At 39.0% G+C, this 22,290-nt stretch overlaps 1 protein-coding gene across 6 annotated transcripts in view; it reads right to left on the bottom strand.

The window, feature by feature from the left end:
* Nucleotides 1-22,290, bottom strand: part of MAP2K5 (mitogen-activated protein kinase kinase 5) — a 141,434-nt gene that overhangs the window by 116,990 nt on the left and 2,154 nt on the right. For 3 of the 6 annotated variants that reach the window (XR_007507480.1, XM_049812260.1, XM_049812262.1), the window contains exons 2-6: nt 16,323-16,371; nt 10,923-10,990; nt 6,001-6,070; nt 2,383-2,423; nt 1,588-1,655 (exon numbers count right to left, since the gene is read on the bottom strand). Coding sequence is in view for 5 of the 6 variants with exons in the window: in XM_049812260.1 (XP_049668217.1) it covers nt 1,588-1,655; nt 2,383-2,423; nt 6,001-6,070; nt 10,923-10,990; nt 16,323-16,371 (296 nt within the window). In the remaining variant the exon portion in view is untranslated. Of the gene's footprint in view, nt 1-1,587; nt 1,656-2,382; nt 2,424-6,000; nt 6,071-7,965; nt 8,012-8,819; nt 9,052-10,922; nt 10,991-16,322; nt 16,372-22,290 lie in introns of those variants that run through there. The other 3 variants (XM_049812261.1, XM_049812263.1, XM_049812264.1) reach the window with 3 other exon arrangements.

Here is a 22,290-nt window from a genome sequence, read left to right as displayed (position 1 = left end):
TGAAACAAAGAGAGACTTTCAATTACTTCAAAAACAAAACTCATAGTGCAGAAGGTTTCGGAAAAGGAATGGCAATTAACCACCAAATAAGGTGACAAGAATCTTCTAGAAGCCTCATTTTCAATGCACTTTAAGAACAAGCTCAAAGTACAGGAAGTACTGAAAGCCAAAGCACAACAGCGACAAAAAGGAGCTTTATTTAGTTCAGTGGTATGATAGATTGGGAGGAGGACTGCGGTTCATAAAGACATTCAGATTTATTTTCTGTAAACAGTCTTGGATAGGATCTTCACCATTGCAATAGACAGCAAATCTTCCCCAAGGGATGGGGACAAACTTTGCTAGAAGAGATTCACCCAGGGTACTGGCTCTCTTTTCTTATCTCCTCTATTAGCAAAGACACTAAAGGGAAAATCAAAACTGCTTTTAGTGGTACCTGAACTGGGCTACTCACTGTAGCACAACTCCAGCACTGCTGCCAACTATGTGGGGTGGCATCCTGCTCATCAACAGGTAACCATGTCACATCACTCCCACCGCGCTAAGGCAGGGTTTGTGGGACAGTCCCACCACCGCAGCACTTTGCGGTGTCTGCCAGAACGGGTTCCGACACTTCACCGACTGAACACGCTTAATGCAGTATGACTGTGTCTTTGATCAGTTCATCTTCGTCAATTTTTCGTTTCAAAATGCTCTCGGAGAGAAAAGGGAGCAGCATGCTGATGCACAGACAAATGTAGTATTATATGCTTATTAGAATAATAGAATAATTTAGGTTGAAAGGGACCTCCAGAGACTTCTATTCTCATGTTTCAAATACGCTCTTATTTGAAGAAGATGGATCCAGACTTTTCTTATTTCCTTTTAAGAATACATAAGGGTTTTTTGTTTATTTGTTCTAACATCAGTATTGAGTATAATGACTTCCTGTAACAGTTCATATAATAAAATGGAGTTTGTGCTCCAGTATTTAAAACCAGATCTCAAGGAAAAAAAAAGAGAAGGAGTTCTCCTGCATTTTAAGATCTTAATATGGCTTTTCAAATTAGGACTGGAATCTAAAAAAGAAAGATAAGGGAGATGGTCTCCAAAACTGTGCTGAAAATGTATGAAACAGGGCATCTAAGCTGTTCAGATGTTTCAAAAATCTTACCCCACAATCATAAAACTACTCAATCAGGTATCAAATTTTAGAATCAAAGAATCCTGGAATGAGATAAGCAACAAAGACCTGAACATACAGACCTTGCCATAGACAGCGATTATTAAATCACCTAAAACAAATTAGCTCACCCACAAGCAGTATTTCAATGCCTTATAAAGGACAAAACCATCTGAAATACCCAGCAAAGACTTATTTCTTTCGGCAGAAAATACTTCTCCTGAAGAACCAGCAGTACGAGTCTAACAAGATCCATGAATCAAGGTAATTTCGTCTTCCTCACTTCACTCCTGCGTGCCCAGTAGTCATATTGAAAAAGTTATTCAACATGAAGCTTATCATTGGTAACTACCGTGCACAAGGTTCCATTTTGTTTTAATAAAAGAACACAAAACAAAACATATGCTTCCGTTCTTGACTCTTACCTATTGCTTGGAAGGGAATCCGAGACTGCCGAACTGCTATTATTAGCAGACCCTGCTCGCGTATTTACCTGCAGGCAGGGAAAGGATCTTTATCAGTCGTTTGTGTTCAGAGGACACTATTCTAATTAACCTGTAATTTGCCATGAATTTCTCATTTCACTATGAAGGTTAATTAGCTTGTTGCTAGGCATGCCGATGGTTGAGGTCTCGCCTGTATGTAGGTTAGCAGGCTATATAATTCATGGACTACAATATACTATCTTTACATCTTAAATGCTTATTACTTAAATAATACAGAAAAAGAGATTATATGTCCACCATTTAGTCTCATTTTAAAAACTAAACAATCATTTAATATATTCGTAGCCTTCTGCATTTCAAAATTAGTATGATTACAGAAGCAATAAGCATACCTGAATGAATCAAACAGCCTAAAATAATTTCATTGCAGTGCCTTCCACACTTAGATAAATTACTGAAATCAAACTAATATGGTGAGGTTTTTTAAACTCTTTGAAGTAGTAGCAGGCATTAGTTGATAAACTGAATATTAAAATTCAGGAACCTTATTAACAGAGGTTAAAAACAAAAAGGAAGGCAATTCCATTTTTAATAAAACTGTATATAGAGATATTGCAGCCAACACCCAGCAGATGAATCCTTCTCCCACCCTCAAAAAAAAAAAATCTGCTTGTCAGAGCTCAAGAAAGTGCAGTTTTATTTGACATTTCAATAAGTGGAACACAGCATTACAAATCCATCTAACTTTACCGAAACAATTATTGAAATTCGTACCTTCAGGCCATGTATGTTCCGTTTCCCAGGAGGCTTGCAGGCTGAAACAGTAATTGACTAAATTGTAGAACACATCAGGGCCATTTACAAATTTGCTCAAAATGAATCTTTTAAAAAGAAATGAGGGTGACACCAAAATTAGCAGAGAGAAATGATTGAAAAGTGCCTCACAAGACCCAGAGTGGGAATTATGAACCAGGATTTTTAACTTGCAGGAGTGAGCATTTATAAATGCTAAGAGCTTTCTGACACCATGTAATATAAATTCTAATTTCTGCTTAAAACACATCAAAATCAAGAGAACTGTTGGCTTAAATTATCAGCTTCTTTTTGTAATTCAAATTAAAATCTTATGTCACTATTATTTTCACACGCTGTATTCTTTCTGGCATTTAACAGAAATATTTGCAAGATGTATTTTAAAGGAATCAGCTGCCACACATCATGAATTAGTCATATCGTCAAATGCAAACAGTTTGTTTTAAATGTGGCAAAAACATGTCAGTCTCAGGAAACCAAATACTGGATAAATGCAATACAAAATGCCACATTTTGGACACAGATGTACAAATGTGGCATCTTACTACGATGTCTAGATTTACAGAGGGACATGCTGCTTGAGGAGAAAGTATTTTCCTCAAGTCTCTCAAACTATATATTGCCTTGTTCTTCCATTCAGTGGATGTGCTTTTGTCAAATGTTAAAGCCACAAAGGCTTCTAGCTACATGTTACAGACAGTTCCCATTTTAAAACTACAGTGCCCTACAAATTGTATGTTAAAGGGCCTGTCACTTTTGATTGATTGTCTGAGGAGGGATGAATTTGATTTTTCTCTTTCTCTGATGCACATGCATTTCACTTCAATTTTTGACAGCAGGAAACAGAACTATTTGTTAGTCAGAAGGACACAGGTGATAGTTATTAAACACATCGGTTAGGGCCAGGCCATGTGCCTTTAAATGACATTAGAAATTACCATGTGCATCTTAAAGAAGAAAAATATTATGATACTGTGGGCATTAAAAAAAACCCAGAAAACAATAAACTATTCTGAAAAAAAACCCACCTATTATAAAATACATATAAGCATATTAATTTTTTTCCAATAGATTAAAATCAACATTTTGAACAATATATTAAAAGAATAGTATTTTTTATGGGATATATATAACACAGACAGGAGATATATACGTGTGTGTGTATGCACACGCTCTTGTTTATGTATATGCATACACAGAGGTTTATTTTCAGTATAAAAAAAGAACTCTGGCTCTTACTACCCAGACTGCAACAATGCATTATTTTTAAAAAATAGACAAAATACCAATTTTTCCCCTTAAAGACCTTTAAATTATCAAATTAATACAGCACAGCCAAGGTAACACAGGATGGCACATAAGACGTTTACTGCTGGCAGGCTTTATGGAAGACAGGAGTTTCCAGAAGCTGACTGGAGACAACAACTGAGAGGCTTCCTCAGCAGTAAGAGAGGCCAAAAGGGAAAAGGACTCAAAGGAAGATTGGGCTTGCAAAGAAAGCTCTTAAAAAGGGAGAACCTTAAATTACAGGCAGAAAAGCTGCACGTTCCTGATGCAGCTTTAAACTGCAGTACATAGAGAGACATAGCCAAAAGGGCATGAAAGAAAAGTGCTTGTGCTAACAAAATTTGGGATGTTCATTAGAGAGGCAGGACAAGAAGACAGAAAAAAAATGCAGGGAAGCACATTTTGTTCAATATTGCAGAAGAGCAGCAGCAGAACTTAGAGGCAGTCTGGGTACAAAGGGAGTGCAGGGTAGCTTTAAAGCTGTAATCTAGAAAGAATACACATTTTAAGAAGGTGATTTGGAAAGATGAAACGGCAACTCAGCTCTGAAGCAATTTAAAGCCATCTAAGAGGAAACACCCAGCAGAAACGTATGTAGTTGAGCCAATGGTGAAAATGTAGAAACAATACATGGGGATTGTATCCTCAGCAGCCTGGAGATTAATTCTGAATCTGTAGTCAAAGATTATCCTTGGATGTAAAGCAAATAGAAAAAGAGATAGCAGCAGGAATAGGAGTCCACTTGGCTGGTTCTTCAGGAACAACCCAAAAGGAGAATCTAAAAGGAGGTTAAGCCCAATTTGTAATTTCAAAACATCCCTTTAAACACTCAAGCATGCCAGCTATTGAGCACCTCCTGTCACAACTTCCTTGAATTGTTTGCTTAAGGGGAAATATATCCAATTGCCTTTTATTTCCAAGAAGGGTTCTCCACCTACTAGGGTCATCCAGTGTATCAGTTTCTCTAAGCCACATGAAAGCATAGCACTTTATTTCTTGCAAGTGGTGGTCAGTGGTTTTAGACAGAGTGTACGTCAGTAACCAAACGGCCTTCTACAGAAAGGGGTTCAGGAGAAAGGCTGAGCACCTCCCATCTCAGCCTGGGAAGAGGCAGAAGATAGTTTCCCTCTTTACAGCTGTCCTTGCACTCATATCATGAGAAAAGATCTCAACTGCTGATTGCTCTGGAGTCCCACAGCTCAAATATCTGGGAGTCCCTCTCTCAATCAGATCCTGCTAGCCTGACCCATAAAAAAATAATAATAAAAAAAAATCTCCATATTCCCCTTGAATTCAAGTCTCTTTTTCATAGCAGCATACTAAACTACCAGGAAACCCAGCCTCCTTTTGAGACCTTATTAGCATGTGTTTGAGAAGGCTGTTGGTTAATTGCCCAATTCAAACTTCAGAGAGTTGTAAGTAATGGAAGTCTAGAATGTTTAATTGGGAAACTCATAGTATGATTATTTGTATAATATCAGTTAAGTGAGAAGAGCTTAATTTTTAATTATTTCAATTAATTTATTGCTGGGAGATTTACTTGGAGAATTTAAACCTTATCTGTTTCATCAATTAAGAATCAGAGATTCAAAGACTAGATAGTGAGAGTATCTGAATGAATCAGCGGAATTATGTAATGTATTAGTCTTTTTTTAGCCATTATTTGAGTTCAGAGAGCGCGATGCATTCCCAAAAACCTAACTAGCTGTCTACGGATTTTTGTTCAGGACGTAGATGACCTATTTTTTAATTGCCTCAACCCACATAATTGATTATATCTTTCCCTGTTCAGAACTATTAAAGTAGTAGTGATCATTTTGATACCATGAAGTGCCCAAATCTCAAATAAAATATGTCATGCATAGAGCTTCTGTGACAGACACGTTCCCATTTTCAAAATGAACAATGACAGTCACATTTCCCCAACTCTGTTAGACTGATTAATGACATTAAAAGATCTTAACAAACCCCAATTTTCCTAAGTATCCAAAACTTAAGTTATTCATCTGCTTTGGTTTGAATACATGCAGAACCATCACCAATGAGTTTTTTAAATGTACATAAATATGCACTATGCAAACTGAATCTTGTTAGCCTAATTTACTCCAGTAAATTAGCTATTTTATATGCAATAAATGTAGTTTTCACTACACTCCCCACAATAATGAATTCTTCTATCCAAATTAAGAGGTAAACATCATGTTATGTGCATTTAAACCTCCCGAAAACATAACTGTTGATGAAACAGTTTACTGATATCATCATTGTTGATTAGAATTTGTTAAGCATTACCTCTTGGATATATCTGTAGAGGCTCTATTAACTGTCCATTTACTTGCTGTTCCATTACAGTGGAGTAATACTGCAAAGAGATTAAAGAAAGAGATTACTCAGTAATGTATGAATAGTAGTAAGGGCACTTATGGATTGTTTAAGTCAATGTTTTTTGGTTTGTGTTGTTTGTTTGTTTTTTTTTTTAAATTGCCATAGTACATTTCAGCCTTTAGAAAGCTTTCTTGCCATTTGCAATGTTCACACAATAAAGTGGCATGGCGGAACATAAGCATAGGGCTGTGATACCGAGCACAGGACTGACTCCAGCACAGGGATCTGTTATTGGCTCAGCTAAGCAAGTTTCAGGCCCACCTGAAGCCTTGGAATGCTTCAGAAGAGCGAGCAAATGAAACATTTACAGCAAACACAGCAGTTGCCACACCTGGAAAAGCCAGGAAAACCAGTCAAATGTGGAAACAAAGAAATGCTGTAAATATAGTCAAAAACTGTGCAATTAGGAAAACTCCAAGGGAGAAAAGAATCTGGAACCTACCCAACAATTTGCAGTGATGAAGCACAGTCAGGGCAGTCGGGGCCACATCTCACATAAGCAGAGATGTCATGCATTCCCTTAGCATACAAATTTAATGCACATTGGGGTATGCAAAACAGTGTTACTAGAAAGCTCCTGCAGACATACTGAGACCTTGGACTCCACAGCAACTGCTACAAGTGATCTGGGGGGAAGTTTACTGATAAAGAAAGGCTAAGAATGGACAAAAAGGTATGCAAAAGTATCTGAGAACATCAAGTCCCAAGACAACAGAAAATACGTAATGTGGTATGAAGAAGCCTGAGAAGTGGCACATGGATGAGGAGTGGCATTAAATCGAGAAATAAACATTTGGAATAAATAAATCAAAATCTTTACAAGCCTTTTTTAATTGACCCTCACTCCTGAGAAGCAGTGAGCACTCACCAGATAGGACACTTAACATTACGACCACACAATACCAGGGCAGGAAGACAGACCTTGCTACAAGTTTACTGTCTATAACCTATACATCTCTCATCACGATGTGTTAAATATTGAAAGCACATCACAAAGCACATTTCTTTTGCAATCGCCAAACATCTTTGAAGAAAACACGCTGGCTGTGGGCCAGATCTTCATGGCATAAATCAGTGTAGCTCCACTGACTTTCATGCTAATTCTCACCAGCCGAGTGTGGTCTAAGACTTCAGCATGTCACTGTTACCAGCACTTTGTGATACTATTACTCAAACTGGCAAGAATGGATGTCAACAAGAAAAAAAAATTCTAAGTCTCTATGAAATCAAACGCATGTATTTCACCCACACCAATGGTTTTCCGTAACACAGGCATTTTTTACTTATGTAACTTAAAAAAGACAAAAGTTTATTAACTACCTAACATTACAAAGCATTTTTCTTTCCTCTTACAATGGCATTAAACATGTGAACATTAGTAAGCAAGTGTTAGATGGACACCAAAGTCAATTTATGTGCAGAAGTTTTTGAGTGCTTGTTTTTCACATTCATGTCAAGAAACAGGAATAAATCTCCTTTTGGTGAAAAAAACCCTGATATAAAGAAAATTGCTGAGGGTTTAAGGATCCATCCATCCCCACCTCCTGTGCGTACATCTAGTACAATGCCTGCTGCTAAAAGCATTTCCCTCATTAAAATCTCACCACAAGATTTTTGAGCAGGGCATCTCATTCGTATTAGTACACAAACATATAAATCCATATCTTAAATAACTGCATGACACATGCTTTCACTGTGCTTATACAGAGCAAAGCTATTCATTACAAAAGCCCACTCTTTTAAAATGATCAAAAGGTTTTTCAGGAGCCAGAACTACCCCATAGACTTATTTTGTATCAGGGGGATCATGAATAACATGCCAAATCCTCCCCCATGTCCCCATATCCCTTCATAAAAATGTGTCAACAGTACCTAATAGCGATGGAGCTGTAAAAGAATCTCCTGCTCCACTGGGGGCCAAAATTGCCTAAGAAAAACAAACTTCTTTATTACCATTTTACTAGTGGTGTTCTATGACCTGAAGACATATATATACACAGTATAAACTTAAATTACATACTCTCCAGAATAATAAATTAAAATAAACTTACATGAGACTGTTTCCTAACCTAAAAAAAACAAACAAACAAATAAAAAAACCACAAAAAGAACCCAAAACAGAGGGAGAGAGAATAAAAAAAACCAAAACATGGACCTCTCCATTACTCAAACAGCGATGACAAGTAAATGAAATATCAATCATGTAAGCTGTCAACCTTTTGGGACAGCAATAACTGTTAACAAGTAGTCTGGAAAAATTGTCTGAAAATGACTTGTCCTGCACACATGAGCATTTGAGGTTTCCATGGAAAATTAAGATGCCAGTGGCTATTTGGAACATTGTTCAGGTATTCTTTTTAATGGAAAATTTGCCACTTATTGATCCAGAGCATGTACCCCTTGCTTTCAGAAAGCTGCAAGCAACTTTCCAATCAGTGACTGTCAAAAAAATTACTGCCTTTTTATACTGATACAAGACAACAACTAAAGTGCAACTCCACTGCTACTCAATGTCTGTCTTTAATTAACTGCAATGCACAACAGAAAAATAATTTTATTTACCATTCCACAATATTTGCATAGGCATAACACAAAATATTTCTGCATACTGTAAAATAATTCCAGAACTGTCTGAAATCACTTACTGTCAAATTCAGAAATGAAAGAACCTAAACATAAGACCTCATGCATGATTCGAAGTATCTTCCCCTATTATAATGTCATACCTGCATGGAAGAGATCTGTATTCTCAGGGAATATTTTTTGTTGTCGTTCTTAAACTGAAAGAAAATCTTTCACTTTGGTTTTGGAGAATACTAGCGGAACTGGAAGCAAACTGCACCATGTCAAAATTCCTAGAAATATTTTAGCAGCTGTTCAATCCTCCAAATATTTGTTGCAGGCCTCTAATGAGTATTTTTCCTCCCCAGTATATTCTTCAAGATTACAGTAGATTCATTCCTTTTCCTGTAGGCTAAGAACATTTGTTTTCTTATAAACATATCCCAAAATGACACCTATAGGATGTTAGAAAGTTAAACCATCAATGCAACACTCAAATAGAAAACTAGTTTAAAACCAAAGGGAAAATTTTCAGAGAAGAAAAGCTGCTGAAGCGGAAAGAAGTCATTTACAGACATCCCATAATTTTTAAGGGAAAGCAGAGAGTTGAGTAATCATAACTCTAATGTACTGAAACTTTAAGAGTAAGCTTGGAAGCATAGCAAAAAGATGACCTTACAAAGGCATGATTAATCTTAAGACTGTGCCAGGAAAATGCAAGTTTTCCAGTTTAACAGCAAAAATGGCAGACGTTTTATAAGGAAAAAAAATAAAAAATAAAAATCAAGAAACACAAGGAATTCCAGTGGGGAAGCACCGTCAGTGACCTAGTTGTATGAAACAAAACAAAACCAACCTCAGACAAGCACAAAACCCCCTTGACTGCAGCAGGATTTTTCTTCCTTTCTTTCACACATCTGTCTTACACTCTTTAATATCAAACTTGTAATACAATGGTTTCACCTCCTCTGGAAAGAAAACTGCACATGAAAGGGACTTATTTAATAAATCCCTTGAGTTTCACAGAGATCAATCACCAGCATCTGGAACCTGCACTTCTTTCACCCCAGGATTAAGTCATAGGCAATGACTGAAGTCTCTTTGAACCAGGGTCTGCTAACAGACTTCCAGTCAACAAATGCCCACCACAGCCTTCACAAGGCAAGGAACAGTACAACCTCCGCAGGTAACAAGAGGATCAGAATTTCACTGAGGAAGCCTTCCTGGAAAACACGAGCCCCCGTCACAGGAAACACCAATCTTTTAATGTGTTTATGTGCTAAATTCACAACAACAAAACTACGTTGTTTTGCCAAACACTAGAGAATACGTGCCCAAGAGGGATCCATTAAGCAGAGACTCAGGCAAGACATAGGTGATCCAAGCAGGTCCCTGCTCTGCCTCCTCTGCAACCAGGAACTGATAGGGAGGACTAAACTGAACCAAGTCATTAAGTTCCACCCAAACCACCTACGAATGGTACTAAACAGGGCTTGTTCCGATATGTTCCGAGTTGATGTCTCCGAGTACAGTGAACTAGCATTGCACCTGGCTTAGAGAGAAAATACCCATTTGTTACTTCCTTGCTTATCAATTTAATTTGAAAGGAAAAGTTAAATGATTTTTTTTCCACTTACATCTGCAACGTGAAAGGTACGCTGAAGCTATACTCAAATTATTTTGTTTCAATAAGTAACTGCATACTTTATTTCTGTAGACATGTTTTATATTTATAGGTATATTTTACACACATCTATGTATATAAAGGCACACACAGACACACACATCTCATATTAAAAACCAGAAAATACATCTTTAAATCCTCTATGAATATTGAGCCTGCAGCTACAATGAAACTCTTCTGTTAGGAGGGGTGAAACACTCTCCAGATGAAAGTAGATTTTGAAAAATTTTTAGAGCCCAGGGGTTCATTTTTAATGAGCCGTTACTTTAAGTACTGCATAAAAAATACAAGAAATTGATAGTCCATTTAGCCTGCACTATACCTAATGCAAAAGTCATTAAGATGCATTATTCTTAATGTTTATGATATGATCAGTAAGTGTACAAGTCTTTTTTTTTTCCCTTCCCAAAAAAGTCAAGCATGTCCATATATCTCATATGATATAGTATTTAAACACCTACACTTAATACAGGAATATTGTACTGTGAACACTGCAGCTTATGTTAACACTTTGATACAAGCAAAAATACACAAACAAACTGAAAAACATGGAAAATATCAGCATTTGTTATACTATACCTACATAAGATAGCATGGCTTTCATTTCTTCATCACTTCTAACAGTAATCCGATCACCATCCTCGTCTTCATCTAACAAAGAAATGTATCACATTCATGAACAATGGAAGAAGGACATTTCCAATTTTAATATGTAAGGTTTTTACCTGAACTTCTACAAGCAAATAAAAATATGAAGAATGTATAAGCCAACTACACAGGTACTTTGAAATAATAATGTATAATGACTCCAAACATTAATTAACAAAGACTACAATTACATCTAAAAAGGGGGCACGAACAAAGCGCTCAAAACTTTGCTCTCAACACTTCTTTTACTGCCAGAACCTCTCCAGAAGCCAAGAGCCTCACACATAGTATAATACCCGCTGCTGAAAGCCATCAAGGTATTCTTTTGACACAGCAAACAGAAAGTAAAGTTTGTTAGTGTGCTTTGATCCTCCCAGATGGAGTTAAGTTCTGGTGGTTTCTTTAATCAGAATTACTAGAAATTAAAAAAAAAAATAAAATAAAAAAAAAGAATTCAAACTGTCTTCCTCCCACTAAAACCTTCTAGTCTTCCTGTCAACTCTACACCTGCCCCATGTCAACCTCCTCCCACCCCTCTGCCCCCATTCCTGTTACAAATGCACAAGCATCTCTGCTTCTTCACAACAGAGCAACGCTGACTTAAAACCAGTAACTGACAAGTGGACACAAATCTGCAATGTTTATATAGAGAGATTTAGACAAAGGCAGAAAAGTGTGTGAACGAGCAAAACCAGTCTGCGCCTTTGTTCACAGTGCAACTGTGGGTGAAGAGGAGGCAGGAGGCATGAACAGCAATACTGGGCAATCACGGCTTTGCGATGACGGCTCGGGCACAGCCACAAACGCAAAGACGAGGCACTTCTGGCGTAATGAAAGAGGCTGCTGTAGAAACAGAACCAGAGGAAAGGGAGCAAGATTCGAAAAGGCTGCAGCAGAGCAAGGCATTCAGAAAGAATTATTAATATGAAGATCTGAAGGAGGAATAGACTTTCCAAAAGACATATGGCGGGATTCAGCAGGTGCAGATTTACCAGGGGGCTCAATCCCCCCCATTAGCACCAGCTGGTACAACAACACGCTCCAATGTCACAAGCCGCAGTTGCTGAGACACCCCGTGCGGTTCCTTCGCTCAGATGGGAGCAGCGTCCACCCCATGCTCTCCTGCCCTGGTCCTCGTGAAAAGCTCGTACACTTTCACCGATGGGAGAGCTGCACCAGCCACCAGATGAATGGAACAGACCCCTCCCCTCCAAATCAGTTACAAAATGTTAATTTCTTTTTATTGCTCTAGCTTTGGGGAGAAGGGAGGGGTTAATGATCTGTCTCCAATTTTTGCCTGCTGCTATTTAAATATCTTCCTTAGATACTTATTAAAAAAAAAAACCAAAAAACAACAAAGCACATTGGTGTATAGCCCAGTTTTACATTTGTTTTTTTCCTTCGGACAGGGAGTTCTTTGAAAATAAAACAACCACGAAATATCCAACTGATACCAAAGAATAGGGCTGACAAATTCACATGACTTTTTGGCCAGAAAACATCTATTGTGGGGAATCTCAACCACACAGGCCCATTTGAGTTGGGATATTTAAAAGGCCTGAGACACCCACCTCTTCCTGAAAGGTGATGGGGCTCAGTGTGTCAGGACATGTCCAAATACACGAGGACGGACAGACCAGAACAATTCTGCCTGTGCTCCAAGTTGCAAGCAGGCCGGTCAGAGAGTCGTACGGTTACAAAGGAAAAGCACTCTGCCCAGGCTATCGTGCACTGGGAAACCAAGGAGCAACATACACACCGCATTTCAAACACCTGTTAAATACCAAAGGGTGAGGACAAGGCGATGAGCGAGTGCATTTACACGGCTTTGGGACCGGAGCAGGTTTGCTCCTGACCAGGTCACAATGCGAGCAGAGGCCGAGGCAGTCTGTCTGTCTGTCCCCATCTCTGTAGAGGTGCTCTAACTGATACACGTGCTCTCTACAATCACAGTCCCCGTGTATTACATCAGCATCAAAAAGTGCCATTGTGTCCCTAGATGAAAACTCATTCTTGCTCAAGAACGTGGGAAGAGATCCAAGTCAACAAATTAAAGTTACCCGAGAAAAGGAGTTTGTTCATTTTGCCTCTGAAAACCTAGCAGGTAATTCTGAGGCTGTAAGATAAAAGCAAAACAATGCAGAAGAGAGAGCAAAACAACAGGAGAGAAATAATAAGGAAAAAAAAGTAAAATAAAAACCTCAGAATTACACTTCAAAAATGTACTGGAAGAGAGCTATGGGACACAGGAAACATGGAAGCTGGAAGAGGAACTAGGTAGCATAGCGATGTCCTACAAGAGCCTTGTCTCAAGGAAATTTAACTGGTGAACTGTCAGATTGCTAAAACTACTTGCTAGGGTTACCAGCCTGCAGCAAGTCATGAATGATGGAAAGATTAAGAAGAGTTAGTGAGTTGAAACCAAATGCTTCCTTGCCTGGAAACATTTTAGGCAGAAAGGAGGAGGAGTTGTAAAACTGCTACCTGGCCAAAACCCAAGTCCCAGTTGCAGTGTGTAACAGAGTAAGAAAAGCTGAAGAAGCAGCTGTTAGAATAGTGAACACAATGAAGGCCATGCATCAACAAGAAGGGATCAGAGTAAAATGCAGAAGAGAGGAAACATATGACAGAGAGAAGTGAATATACAGAGATAAAAGCTGTTAAACAAGCCTGGCTTGAGGGAATAAACAGAGCTGGGACCACCAAAAAAAAAAAAAAAAGAAAGAAAGAAAAAAAAAAAAGCTGGAAAACTCTTAAGAGTCCACTTGCAAAATGTTCATTAAAAAAAATTAAAAATAATTTAAAAAAAAAAAATCACACATTATTCATTGCAAATGATTAAGAAATTAACTCTGAAGTTCTCAGAACTGCAAAATTCCTGATGGTGGTACAAAGAGAATAAGTTAAAAATATGTTGATGAAAAGGCAGAGAATGTTACCTGGCATTAAAAAAGCCAAACCTAAAATAGCCAGGCAATGCTTCTAAAGAGCAAAACCAGAAAAAAATGTATTTCTTGTATCTGTGCAGAGATCCTTTGCCACCCTATCTTGACGTTTAAGTGGGCATAACCCAAAAACTAGCTAGATATGACACATGGGTTCACAAAGATTTCCAGGCTCCTCTACTTGCCTAGAGCACAGCAATATGATTTTCCAGCACATTAGGGAAGCAGAAGTAGAACCAAAAAAGCCTACGTACTGGCTGGATTTTGCTAATGTCACTTAAAATGGAGGAAGAAATCCTCACAAGATACCAAATAGAGTGCAGCAGATGGTAAACAAATATTATGAAGCAATCTTCACAAAATCTGCAGTGTGTCACAAATATACAAAATAGCAGAGTTTGGATAAAAGGATCATAACAGGCCATATGTTGTTAGTGATTTTATTTGTAGCGATGTGTAATACAATGGCGAAATCCATATAAAGGTCCAACAGTAGGAGAAGTGCAGCCCCAGGTAGGAGCCGCAATGGATGGTACACTGTAGATAACAATAACTAAACAAACAGTAGAGGAGCCTGCACTGGATGGCAATTATCCACATCTGAAGAAGCAATGAAGCAGGTGAGAATGAAGCTTAAGCTGGTAAAACCTAGGCATTTGATATGGAAAAAGTAACCAGAAAAATCACACATCAATATACATAACATATTTTAGATGCCAGTTAAATGGCAGGGGAAATGGTTTTGTGCAGATGTAAATGACAGACTAGAGACATGAACTGAAAGCACAGAAGCAGATGTTAGAAGACGCAATGAAATAAGTATTTCCAGGAAAGTTCTACACATGGTACCATTAATATGGGCTACTGCCCTGATGGCAGTGACTGTTACTGGTGCATGAAGTTCAAACAAAGCTAATGTGTGATGTGGGAGGTATGTAAAAGAAAAAATATTAACAAATCATAAAAAAAAAATGGCAAGGTCTGGAGCCTGGTTTTGCTCAGGTCTCTTTAGAAAGTCTTGTTTTAAAAAGCAGGTCAGGATAAATGTTGAGGCTATGGAGAAATAACACTTACAACCTCCATTCTTGGGTTTCTGGTGTTTTAGGAGGTGAAAACACAAACACAGGAAAAGAAAGATAAAAAGCACTAAATAGTACTTGAAGGACCATAAAACAATATTTCCTTTGATTATCTACACGCAGAATTATCCATAAAGCTCTAAAAAGGGAAGAAATGCTAGTAAGAATGCAAGGCCCTATCTTGTCATGTCTGCTCTCTCACCTTCAGCATCACTACCTTACTCATATAACACTTCTAATCCCCTCCAGCTCCTTCTTGCTATTTCATCTCTATCAAAGGAAAACACAGAGTCACATAGAAAAAAAATAAAATAAACATTAAAAGGGAATAGCAGGAGCCCTCTCCACTTGGAAGAAAACTATAGCTTGGTATCTTATCCCCTAAGACACAGATGTTTGACTCCCCTTTGCAGCTTATTGCTCTCCAGATAGGACAATCCCTCAGGAATCCCTCAAAAATTAAAAATAAACAGGGTTCAAAGAAGAGAGCTGAAATAGAAATTAGCAGATATAGGTCTAAACCTGCACTAACATACTCACTGAGAGTTTTCCTAACTCAGCAAAAGCATAATACAACCACTTTCACAACGTGGAAGCATCATTATGAACAACCCCAACCTACAGCTTTCTCAGATCCTACACAGAAGCTATTTTTCCCAGCTTCTCAGCCAGACTCATGTGGCCTTTTACAAGTTACTACTACTGCCCAAGTCTAACCATGTGCCATCTTCCTGCAGCTCTCATACCTCCTCCAGGACCTGACGCTGAATAACTGCTGATATCTCCCACTCTCACACAGGAGACAGAGAAGAGGGTGTATTTGGCTTGAGCCCAGCAAAAGGAAAAAAGGAAAACTAAAAACACAGCAGTCCTTCCAGCAAAAAAACAGACGTTTGTTCCAGTGAAAGGAAACCATTAATTTCTAACACTGCTATATTTGGTACAAAATCTGTACGTTGTACCATATCTCTGTAAAAGCTGCTGCTCTTTTGGTTTCTTCCAATGGAGGATTAAAATTTTAAACTTAGACCTACAGGTGCTTTATACTTTTCATTTAATTCGAGCAATATAATTGCAGTGAGGAGTAAGAGCATGGTAAGGTCATGCTGGTAATTAAAGCTATATTGTAGAAATATGCTCATTCAAGATGTGATTAAATAATAAAATATTGCTTAGTTCAGTATCATCATTAAACTTGCATTAATGCATAAATATTTAACTGTAACATATAATGAACGTAAACATTATTTATTTAAAAAATGACAGCCCTATAATGTGACAAAAGAGACAGTTTATGCAACTCATACTTACACTCAAATGCTGTTGTCGTTGCATCTGGCAAAACTTGACCGATGACATCCTAAAACGTAAAGAAGAATTAGCTATATATCAAATGGGAAATGCCCGAGATGATTTAGAGTAAATCATCTTAATCACTTCCCAGCTGCAGGCTGAAGACTTCAAGACCTGCTACTCACCACTGCCCCCAAATTACAAACTTTTTAGCGCACAACACAAATCAGTACAAATCACGGTGCTCTTATTCCTCTCCACGTTACCTTGAGGAAAACTGTTTTCACATAACTCAATCATAATTGCAAACAAATCAGTGCTGTCTGTTCTTGCAGTTTAAAGAATCGATTTGATTCTATGATTTTGTCTGTAGGTTATAGAAAAATGTATATGTAACTCATCGAAGTCAGTCATAAAACCAGAGATTTATGAATAGCTTTTTTCTTAAGAAAGCACGTTTTCTCTCTCAGTCCTTCTGCTTACATCACCCTGATTCCTCCTCTCCACCTCCAAACAACCGCCTTGGTCCTCCCTCCCACCACAAGGTAACTTCATCACACGGCTCCATCTCCTGCCCTGCCTGCAGCTCAGGAAAAACACGCTAACAAACAACTCCGGATGGGTTTAGGGCTGCCATCATGAATTAAAACAGTAGCTGTGAGACTGAACAAATTTTTGTTGCTTTCACTCCACAACTGCCCGGGAAAGCGGCAGGACCCAGCAGCTGCGCCGAGCTGCCTGCTGCTGCCTCACAAAGCAGCGCTGCGTCTCAAGATGCTCTCCACTACATGCAAGCCAGAAAGTTTGGAGGGCTCTTTGTCATTCCTAATTGGAATTTAAACTTCTTCCAAACTTGGTAGACAGATTCAAATGTGCTGGCTGCCCTGCAGGAAATAAGGTTAAAATACCCGAAGAAGTGGAAGTACTAACCTAGAAGGCAACCTCCAACCTTGGCGTTACAACGATGCCACACAATGCCTTTCTTAGGGCAGGTGTGAGCTGCACGTACACAAGCCCATTGCAAAACGCACCGACCATTTCCAAGCGTTACATGTCTCTGATCCAAACCAGCGTTTTTACGCCAATATGAGCCCTTCCTGTACAACTAAACCAAGAGGAGGAGAGCTTTCTTTTTTTTTTTTTTTTAGCCTTATACATACAGCATTTACTCAAAATTCAGTGAAAAATAGCTGCTCAGACTGAAGTCATCCTGGCCTCCCAGTGTATGTGCTGTTATCAGCCTTTGCGAGGCTGCAATATGTCATGTCAGGGCACGGCATGGTTTTTTCCTTCCTGCTGCCTGATTTCTCATGTCAGACAATCTCTCCACTGACAGTGTCGCAAAGTGATTAGAAATTAATGAACAACGATATTTATTGTAGTACATACACTGTGAGCATTTTGGGGTGCTAAGCACCCCCCCATACCAAAACTTTAGTGATCACTGTCCTGTCACTTTTGTTTTCTCTATTTTTTCATTTAGGCTAAACCCAAGGAATTAAACATTCTGTGCAACGCTGAAGAGACACAATTAATACAAGGAGAAAGCAGCAAAAGCAACCTAAAGATTTCCACAGAGCTAACTGAAGCAAATATTTCTAAAACTTTCTCATGTTGTCTTTTCATTTTAGATACTAAAATAAATCAATAGTATGTAATTTAAACTATTAATTGTATACAAAAGATGTGTAATAATTTACCTATGTAGACTGTAAATTTGTGGAACCAAAAAAAGGGGAAAAAACCCCAACAAAACAAAACATTGCCAAGTTAACAAACATTCTGCATTTAAGTACTTCTACGGGGTTTGACAGCTCTGTCAGTTCTCTGTCAAAAGCCAGCCAAGCTGCACCCTCTATTCCTAACAAGAAATTAAAGTCTTGCCTAAACAGAAGACCGTACTATTAACTAATTATTCCTAAATCCATTTAGTTAAAGACTGAAAATTCCTCAGCAAACACACTGTAATTGTGTCAGATTTAAGCCACTTGTAAACTGTTCTTACATGGCCACACAGATGCTTCCATGAAATGGATTTAAAAATTGTTATCAGAAAAGGACCCCAGTTCTGGGATATTTAAAAACTGTATTTAAGAGGTGTGTAAGCATGGCACTGAGACAGAGACAGTTCTGACAGCCCCAAATGTCTGCTAGGAAAGCTCCAAGACTCCCAAAGCTGCTATAGCACTGAAACAGTGATGATAAATTCTTACACACACCTCATCCCCCCACTGAGAGTAACTTTTTCTATACATTAAGATTTCTTTAAAACGAGTAATAACCAAGTACATGAATTTAAGAACTATGCACCATAACTCTGTCTTAACACTAAATAAATAGTTGAAAAAAAACCCCTACCAACAGCCATAAAATTTTTGCTCTGGTCAACTTTCAATATTTCTATTAAAACACATTTGAGAAAAAATAGCAGGAATTGGGAGGGAGGGAAATTACACCATTACTCTGTTGTTAGCATATTATTTTCATCAGCTACATTAAGACTTCCATGCTCAAACATTCAGCAGACCTCTCAGTGACCCAAGCTTAAAGGATTACTCTAAATCATGCACATGTGATGATCTTCTACTATCACAACAGAGATCATAAACAATAAAATACTACAACTTGTAGACATTATTCAAGTGAGCTCACACACACGATAGCTTCTATTTTATCTTATAAAACTGAAAAGCATCTAATAATGAGGAGAAAAATCAGGGAACAGCACCTAAAACAAGAACTCCATCAAATCTGCTCTCTAAAAGAGCTGTGGATCACTTACCTCTTAGGCGAGAGCACAGAAAATGTGAAAGCACTGCTTTAAACAACAATGTCAACATTGAAACTATGACCCTCGCTCCCGTTTCAGTTAAAACTTGTTTTATCTCAGTATGACATCATTAAGTTATCCTGAATTAACACCAAGTGCTTAAACGCTCCAGTGACAGCCAGGGCAAACGAATCTAGACAGCCTGATAAAAAAAATAAGCTTATTGTAATTCATTTAGTGGTGCCTTTAAAATAAATCTATTTACTGGTAACTTACAGGTCTGCAAAGCTGATATACGCAGAACATATTTAAAGTGACATTATGAAGAACAGCTCTTAGCACCCAGTTTAGGAAAGTAATCAAGAAAATCCCCAACCTACAGCATACAAGCAGTGCTGCTTCCATGGGTCAAACACCATCCTACTGTTTCAAGACCAACCATGAGCACCAACTTGCAGGCATCAGGTTTTCCAGTTTGAATACCTGCTGCACAGTTTAGTACCTGTAAAGGCTCCTCCAAGAGACAGAATTAAAGCAGTTGAAAATTAAGAAATGTTGTCATTTTGTGTGTAAGGCATTCCACTGATCATCAGGGTCCCGACTTCAACAGGTTATTCTATGGCTATGGACAGGATATTTAGTGACTCTATACTACTGCTTCTTCTCTGAAAAAGGAAGACAGAAATACTCCTGCACACCAGCCTGAAATCCTGCAAGGCTACACTCATTTGTATTCACAAGGTCGTTCGCACTTCTAGGATGCTAAATTAACAAAAATCATGTTTAAAAATAAAATATTTCTGTTCTCAAAGATAATTTTATGGGGCTTTCTTACTACAACAGGATCTACCTTAGAAGGAAGAACAACCTTACTACACAGCTAATTCAAGGCTCCCCCAAGCTGCCAGCTCCCACTGCTGCTAGAGATCTGGGGGTATGCACCTGGTTTTTGGAACTGGCTAGCAAACGTGCTTCTGCACTTCAAGGCAAGATGGTACTTCCCATCAAACCACTTGGACTGCAGGTACACGGCGCAGGCTCAAGATTGCTGTGCTCTGGACAACACCACATAGAGAGCTAGATTGGTGCTAAACAGGGCAAACTACAGGGATTATTCAGAGCTTGATTGTGCCCCAAACAGCAAGGGCTGAGAAAAAAGGGGTACGTTGCATTCTTGTGTCTTCAATTGAGAGAGACATGGACAATAAGGAAAACAGTGGGGTCTGACTGGATTATTACTATTCAGTAATTTACCTTAGTAGGGAATGTCTCAATTCTCCACATTATCTTTAATTGATACTCTTAACACATAAGCCCTCTGTAATTGCCTACCAGGTGAGGGGAAATTACATTGAAGGCAGAAGGACAACAGAAGCCTGGGTCAGCCCCACTCCTGCCCTCCCCAGCCACATGTGGTGCCAGATCTACCACGCTTTAGCGTACAGAGCCTTCATTTAATTTCTGTAGTTACTGGATAAATTAAGTGCATGTGCATACTGTGATGGTACCTCCTGAAACACAATCAGTTAGACAAATGAGGGCCTTGAGACAGTTCAGACCTTATTAAACTTCTTCCTTCTTAAGATTTCACAGTCCACAAGAGAGGGTTTTTGACATGAAAACGACAATCATCAAATGGTACTACTGCACGGCTACACTCCCAGCTGAACACTCTCATAACACCCGTCATCCCCACGTCTTGAGATTTCCACTGACGGTGAGAAATGTGTCATCACCTACTGACTCACCATACGTAATCCAACACTTCCAGTTAGGATGGAAGTACTGCTGTCACCGCTACCCTCAGTGCAATAGCCTAACATTGGATAACTGAAAATTATCATCACCGACACGGATGCGAATTGATGCAGAAATCTATCCACTTCCACTTGACAAAGTGCTGGGACATTTCACCCCAGGAACTATTCACATTCTTCTATCAGTGGGTGGAAATAGTTCAGTGTGCAGATGGTTCGAGACAGACCTGTGTCTGCAGAGGAGCTGGGTGAAGCAAACCACAGGTGTCTGTGGCAGCTGCACCTTCTCAAAAACTGTTAACACAGTGATCTCAACCTGCACCACATAGAAGAGCAAACAGTACGTGTGGCCACCCACCTGGTGCAGTTCTCTGTTGTGCTCTGGTGTGCTAAATGAAACAACTGTGTAAGGGTACGCTCCTCACTTTGGCAGCTGTGCTTGGCTGGGGTAGAAGTGCCTACAGCACAGGCAATGGACATCACCAAATGTTTCGTGGCTGCCTGAATGTGCACAGCTTCCTATACAAACATCACAGAAGTTTGGAAGAACAACCATGATCACTGAATATAACCACAGAAACTGGGATTTTGTAAGAAAACTAGCAAAAAAAAAAAAAAGAAAACTAGTATGCTCCTGTCATGTTTCGCCATCACCTGCTGACTGGAGAAACTACCACCTATGCCATGAACAAGGAAGCTCAACCCGCTCATAGCTGGAAAAATACATTTTTAAAAGTCCCATAGATCTGCTGGACAACTGCAAAAAACAACTCAGATGAGCATCAAAATAGTGTGCAGAGAGAGACGAAACAGAAGCTTCCTCTTTTCTCAGTGACTTCAACAGCAATGCAGAACAAGACAAGCGCTGCATTAGCCAAGCCTGCCTGCAGTTCTTGGCCTTTTGAGTGGGGACGATTGCCTAAGTAAACTCGAGGCTTGCTGATCACAGGAACTGCCCATCTAGTGGTAGGAAGAACACTCTGCGTGACATGTTATATCACAGTCCCTCTGCTTTGATTTGTCATGCCTGTTCTGTGACGGATCCCCTACATAACTGCCTCCCTAAACACATTAGCAGTGAAAAACAAAGTCCTCACCCACCTGAGACGTGCCAAGATGAAGATTTGCCTGACATGTCCTCCCTTACCATTCACTTCTTCCACACTTAAGAGTGGCCACAGCTCTCAGAAAGCATCAGTTCCATGTGACTGGAGGTTACTGCCGGTGTTGACAACTTTGGGCACTCCTCACGGTCCCATGTTGTCCATTGATCACTTCAGATGTCAAGGGCTCTTGTCAGGCTCTCTTCTCAGCATGCTGGAGGTGATTACTCAAACTCCTTGCAGCAGGGCATGGCTACAGGTATCTCAGAAGACCTGAGCTCAGTACTTTGCCCTGATAAAACTAATAAATCAATGCAGGTAAAGCCTATCAGAGCTATTCCAACAGCTGTAGTATT

This window comes from Accipiter gentilis, chromosome 10 (assembly GCF_929443795.1).
Source record: "Accipiter gentilis chromosome 10, bAccGen1.1, whole genome shotgun sequence".
Lineage (NCBI taxonomy): Eukaryota > Metazoa > Chordata > Aves > Accipitriformes > Accipitridae > Astur > Astur gentilis.
This window is presented reverse-complemented; position numbering and strand designations above follow the sequence as displayed.